General features: G+C 40.6%; 1 protein-coding gene across 1 annotated transcript in view; it reads left to right on the forward strand.

Annotated features, from left to right (window-relative positions):
- rnpc3 (RNA-binding region (RNP1, RRM) containing 3) overlaps window positions 1-6,774 on the forward strand; it is a gene marked incomplete in the record, with an annotated part of 19,245 nt that overhangs the window by 10,363 nt on the left and 2,108 nt on the right. Inside the window, 5 exon segments of the mRNA XM_014021017.1 lie at window positions 58-183; window positions 345-478; window positions 3,023-3,211; window positions 5,656-5,750; window positions 5,843-5,901. Coding sequence (XP_013876471.1) covers window positions 58-183; window positions 345-478; window positions 3,023-3,211; window positions 5,656-5,750; window positions 5,843-5,901 — 603 coding nt within the window.

A 6,774-nucleotide genomic window follows, 5' to 3' on the forward strand; every position in this document is an offset into this window, starting at 1 on the left:
AGTTCACTGTTGGATGTTTGAGTCCAGGTTCGTCACAGTTTCCTTTCTTTATTTCAGGATTGCTCGYCTGATGGGTCTGGTCAACCAAACATGCAAGAGACCCCTGAGACAAAAAACAGCTTCAAAAAGAAAGAAGCCRAAGATCAAAGATCTGCTTTATGCTCCCAGAGCAGAGTCTCAGAGGTAACCATGTCCCCATGCTGGATCCTCCTGCACCTTCAAACAAATCATCCTAAAACTTTATGATGTGAAGACGYCTCGTCTTCTTCTACTTCTGTTTCCAAAACTCTAAAAGCAAACAGAACATTTCATGTTGCCTCCTCTGTTTGTTGTTTGGTCTTCAGCGCTCCCGTCCTGCAGCCCGCCGACGTGTTCGAGCAGCCCCACCCTGCCGGCCCCAGAAAAATCCAATTCCACATCTCAGCTCCAGAGGTGGCAGCTGCTGAGGAAGACCACRGGCCTGGTGATGAAGACAGAGGTAAGAGCTGCGGGATTGTTTTAATCTCAGTCCAAATAAAGATCCTTCATCAGATTAAAGATGGAAATGAGAGGCTGTGGCTGATGTCAGGAACATTGAGGGAGGAGAGACGCTTCAGAGGACTGTGTGGACGCCTGAGAGAGCAGCGAGCCGTACAAATCTGATGAGGAGAGAAAACTTGTGGTTTGCAGGAGGAGGAGGTGTGGGTTCACTCAGGCGTTCAGGAGCTTTTCTGATTCCCACTCCACAGAGAACCTGCAGTCCTTATCTGCTCCCCGCTTTCTCCTTTTCATTTAAATCTCCTGTTTATCAGAGCCCCACCAAAACAAGACTAATCCAAAACATCCTCCTGTCATACTTTATCTGCCTCCAGGAAATCCTTTGTGCTCGCCTGTGAGATCTGTTTTACCTCTCAGGGAGTGAAGGGGGGTGGGGAGGCGTGGGGGGGAAGATAAGGGGAACAGGGAACCCCTCGGTCTCATCCTCTCACACTGATCATAGATCAAACCTTTTCTTCTGGAACTTTCTGATTCCATACACCGGAGAGATGCAACCGGTGTCAGAGTGCTGACAAACAGGAAGTACAGACGCTCGTACCGGAGTCGGGAGTGGTTTATTTATTGTTGTATGCAGGTTAACACAAGTCAACAATAAAATGTAATATGTRTTACAAAAAATGTTTTCTTCTTTCTGCACCATTTTCATTCAATAATTGATTAACGTTCGAGTTTTTATGGTCTTTTTGTTGTTTAAAGAACAAAAAATGGTCAGTAGGTCGATGGTTTCCCAAACGTTTCCATGCTAGGACCCCCCAAACAGCATTAGCTTCAGGCCTGGGAGTCTGAAGCTAATGCTGTTTAAAACATTTATTAGATTACATTTTTTAATTGAGTTTTTTCTTATTTTCCCTCCAGCTATCGGCGCTGCGATGCACATTCAGTCCCCATGACCCGGGACTAGACGGTCTCATTGCACAGCTGTTTATGCAGCCCATGTAGGGTGTGGTCTACATGAGCTGCTAGCAGCTATAAACAACATGAAAATATCTGTTCAGTTTTCTGTTAATGGCTGTTTTAAACAAAGACCTTCACAATCTGTGTCCAAGATCAATATTTGTAAAACAGACTTTTGTGGCGGCCATCTTGAATCAGGTCAACTCTAAAGTTAATCAGTTTAATGTGCAAATATCCCCCTGTGGGATCAATAATATCTAATCTAATCTTATCTTACCTTATCTTAGCTTAGCTTACCTTAGCTTAGCTTACCTTAGCTTAGCTTAGCTTACCTTAGCTTACCTTAGCTTAGCCTACCTTAACTTACCTTAGCTTACCTTAGCTTACCTTAGCTTATCTAACCTTACCTTAGCTTAGCTTAGCTTACCTTACCTTAGCTTACCTTAACTGACCTTAGCTTAACTTACCTTAGCTTAGCTTACCTTAGCTTAGCTTAGCTTAGCTTACCTTAGCTTAGCGTACCTTAGCTTAGCTTACCTTAGGTTAGCTTACCTTAGCTTACCTTAGCTTATCTAACCTTAGCTTAGCTTACCTTACCTTAGCTTACCTTAACTGACCTTAGCTTAACTTACCTTAGCTTACCTTAGCTTAGCTTACCTTAGCTTAGCTTAGCTTACCTTACCTTAACTTACCTTAGCTTAGCTTACCTTAACTTACCTTAGCTTAGCTTACCTTAGCTTAGCTTAGCTTACCTTACCTTAACTTACCTTAGCTTAGCTTACCTTAACTTACCTTAGCTTAGCTTACCTTAGCTTAGCTTAGCTTACCTTACCTTAGCTTACCTTACCTTAGCTTACTTTACCTTAGCTGACCTTAACTTACCTTAGCTTACCTTAGCTTAGCTTAGCTTACCTTGCCTTAGCTTACCTTAGCTTACCTTGCCTTAGCTTACCTTAGCTTACCTTGACTTAGCTTACCTTAGCTCAGCTTACCTTAGCTTACCTTGCCTTAGCTTACCTTAGCTTACCTTACCTTAGCTTAGCTTACCTTAGCTTACCTTAGCTTACCTTACCTTAGCTTACCTTAGCTTACCTTAGCTTACCTTAGCTTAGCTTAGCTTAGCTTACCTTAGCTTACCTTACCTTAGCTTAGCTTACCTTAGCTTACCTTAGCTTACCTTACCTTAGCTTAGCTTACCTTAGCTCAGCTTAGCTTACCTTACCTTAGCTTAGCTTATCTTAGCTTACCTTAGCTTATCTTGCCTTAGCTTACCTTAGCTCAGCTTACTTTTGCTTACCTTAGCTTAGCTTACCTTAGCTTAGCTTACCTTAGCTCAGCTTAGCTTATCTTACCTTAGCTTAGCTTATCTTAGCTTACTTTACCTTAGCTTACCTAAGCTTAGCTTACCTTAGCTTATCTTAGCTTACTTTACCTTAGCTTACCTTACCTTACCTTACATTAGCTTAGCTTACCTTAGCTTAGCTTAGCTTAATGTTTTTGCATGGAGCTCAAACATTGGAGTGAAACCTGAAGTGTTTTCTTTTTAGTAACGTTCTTGAAGTGTAAGCAGTAACTCTGTGTGTTTTGTCAGTGGGGGGGCGTGCGGCGGCGGCGGCGGCGGCCCCCAGCAGCAGTCAGGAGGTGACAGAAGGCTTCGGGAAGCTCTACCCCAGCTCCCAGACGTCGCAGCAGCAGGAGGAGCAGAGCGACGACGAGCGGGACCTGGTGTCAGACGTGGTCTCCAGGAAGGAGCTGGACAAAGGGCGTCTGTCTAAAGACGGTAAATATGAGCTGAAGATGTTGGGCTGGGAGGGAACAGCAGCCGAAGGTCGGTTCTCAACAAACCCTGCAGGACTCGGCTCAGATGTTTGCTGCGATCCATAATGATTAAAAAGCTTTCAGGAAACGTGTCGGGTTGAGTACGTGCTCACAATCACAACAATCATCCTTTTAATGTTGCTTCTTTCTTCTTTTAGAGCGGCTGCAGAACAGCTGTAACCTCCCCTCGTTTCCTCGCTCACACTCTGTTCAGGTGATGCAAGGCGGCTGCAGCCGCTCGTTTGAAATGCATATGAGAACGAGCTGGTGGCTAAACACCGCAAGCACACTGAAAATTACACACCGTTAGAGGCGGGGCTTGTGTATAATTTCTCCATGAGGAGGAGAGGATGGTAGCTTTCTGTTGGCTGTCAGCTCTACTGGGTGTAATTAGGTGTGACCGTGGTTTTCTGAGCCAGATGTAGAGTCAGAGTCATCAAAGCGTCCTCTGTCTCCACATATTGTCTTTAAAAACTGCTTTCAGCCTTTTGAGTGTCTAATGAGCAGCTAAACACAAACATCATGAGGTGAAAACCAGCTCACAATCAACACGGCAGGAGTTAAAGGAATCAGTCATTGTGGAAATGCTGAGTCAGCGTTCTCTTTTCTCGCCTTTTTTCTGTTTTCTGAATGATTTGTGTCATTTTAGCCATTTATATAAAAACGTTCTCTGATTTTTGACATTTGTAGCTTGTACGATTTTCAAAATATTTAACTTTAGATTGAAATGCACCAATATCCATCAAAATTATTTTATAAACAATGTTATTTTTCTAATTTACATCAACATACTGACTCAGTTTTACCCTCAAGCTTCTTTTACTTTTTTGCTACTGTTAGCCTTTTGCTACTTTTAGCTCTTAGGCACCATTCTGCTACTTTGATTTTAGACAATATTTAGCTAATTTTAGCTTCTAGTTAAGCTTTGTTTTACATTAGCTTTTAGCTTGTCTTTTGCTGCTTTTGACTACAACTTTGGTACTTTAAGTTCTAAACTAGCCTTTTTATACTTTCACCTTTTTTAGGTGCCATTTTGATACTTTTAGCTAGCTTTTTGCTGATTTTAGCTTCTAGCTTGCCTTGTCCTACATTCATTTTTAGCTAGCCTTTTGCTGCTTATAGACAACTGATTTTAACTTCTAGCTAGTATTTTACAACATTAGTTTTTAGCTAGCCTGTTGCTACTTTTAGCTACAATTTTGGTACTTCCTGTTTTAAACTAGCGTTTTGCTACCTTTAGCTCTTAGGCACCATTCTGCTACTATGAGATAGCCTTGTGCTCCTTTTAGACAAAGATTTGCTAATTTTAGCTTCTAGTTAGCCTTTTGCTATGTTGATATTTAGCTTGCCTTTTGCTAATTTTTGGGTTCAACTTTGATATTTAAGTTCTAAACTAGCCTTTTGATACYTTTACCTKTTTTAGGTGCCATTTTGCTTTTTTAGCTAGCTTTTTGCTGATTTTAGCTTCTAGCTTGCCTTAGCTTCTAGCTTACCTTATCCTACATTCATTTTTAGCTAGCCTTTTGCTGCTTATAGAAAACAGATTTTAACTTCTAGCTAGTATTTTACAACATTAGTTTTAGCTAGCCTGTTGCTACTTTTAGCTACAATTTTGGTACTTCCTGTTTTAAACTAGCGTTTTGCTACTTTTAGCTCTTAGGCACCATTCTGCTACTATGAGATAGCCTTGTGCTCCTTTTAGACAAAGATTTGCTAATTTTAGCTTCTAGTTAGCCTTTTGCTATGTTGATTTTTAGCTTGCCTTTTGCTAATTTTTGGGTTCAACTTTGATATTTAAGTTCTAAACTAGCCTTTTGATACTTTTACCTTTTTTAGGTGCCATTTTGCTTTTTTAGCTAGCTTTTTGCTGATTTTAGCTTCTAGCTTGCCTTAGCTTCTAGCTTACCTTATCCTACATTCATTTTTAGCTAGCCTTTTGCTGCTTTTAGACAACTGATTTTAGCTTCTAACTAGTATTTTGGTACATTAGTTTTAAACTAGCCGTTTGCTACTTTTAGCTCTTAGGCACCGTTCTGGCATTTTAGCTAACCTTTTGCCTAATGAAGTTTTTAACAAATGTTTTGCTACTTTTAGCTTCTGGCTAGACTTTTGCTACTTTAGCTAAATTCTTTTCTAGCTGTAGCACTTAGCTAGTTTGTGGTACTGATTGGTTTGTGATATTTTGCTAACAGACARCCACAGTCTGCTTGTGTGAGTTGAAATCATCCATCAGAGCGTCTCTGAGCTCTGCTCKGTTTTACTTTTGAAATAAAACCTTGAACGTCTGAGTTTCAGTGACTTTGAACAAAGCTGCTCTCTGATCCTTTTGGACCAGGTTTTGAAATTCTTCTGGCGCTCATCCTTTTTCTTTTTTTTTTTCTTTCCATCCTTCCTCTTTTTAAACAGAGATAAAAAGGATGTCTGTGTTTAAGAACTACGAAGCGGGCGAGCCGACCTGCAGGCTGTATGTGAAGAACATCGCCAAGCAGGTGGAGGAGAAGGTGGGTCTGCTTCAGCGCTCCCTCAGCTCTCACCTGGATGTGTTGCACTTCTGTCTAAAACACTTCCTCGTTGTTAATCTGATGCCTTTCAGGATCTGAGGTACATCTATGGCAGATACATTGACCCTTCATCAGAAGCTGAGAGGAACATGTACGTAGAAAAGCAGCCTGTTTTCTCCTTCCTGAGCTATTTCTGACTCCAACAATTATTCAGCTCCTCTGGAGAGGGTTCCTGTGCTTCATGCTGACTCTGCCTTGTGTTTTTAATAAGTATCTAAACAGATACTAAGATCATGAGGGACGTTTTGATGTTTGTGCATCAGCAGTACTTCAAACAGATATTCCATCGGAGTCATCAAAGCAGCGACGGCAGCTCGACTCTGAATACAAACAAAGCAGAGGAAATCTGTGCCAGAGGCTCCGTTTGGCCTTTACCACCCTGGGCTTATTGTTCATGTTACCAAAATATAGGTTTTAAAGGAGCTTTTCAGGAAAACGCTGTGCAGAAAACCCAAACTTTAAACTTAAATGTTCATAAATATCAGGTTTATTTCATAAGTAAAATCAGAGCAACTACAAACTAAATAACCCTGAGAAAAAAATAAAAATCATAACTTTGTGCAGATTTAAAGTTTGTGTACTTTCTCATCATTCGTTTTTGTAATTTTTAAAGCAGATATCGAAAAACCGATGGTTATACCCTTTTTATTTTATACTCCAAAAACAGAAAAACGGTCCGTCTTTATTTTTATCAGGTTCCTCACTGTGGACCCGTTAAAGGAAGGCTTCATGAGCTAAAAGCTGCAGAAGCTCCTGAAAATCAGCTGGTAAATAACGTAAAACTAGTTAGCTAATGGTTATTTATCATGGCTGCCTACGGGAAAACATGTTTATTCATCCTGTTATCAGAACTTTTAAGGTGGAGCTAGATAAATAGTTTTTAAAAGAAATTGGCTAGACCAGATATATTAATAAAAAATACAGTTTGTGTTTAGTGAAAAACATACAAAAACAGCATTTACTT

This window comes from Austrofundulus limnaeus, unplaced genomic scaffold (assembly GCF_001266775.1).
Source record: "Austrofundulus limnaeus strain Quisiro unplaced genomic scaffold, Austrofundulus_limnaeus-1.0 Scaffold275, whole genome shotgun sequence".
Taxonomy (NCBI): domain Eukaryota; kingdom Metazoa; phylum Chordata; class Actinopteri; order Cyprinodontiformes; family Rivulidae; genus Austrofundulus; species Austrofundulus limnaeus.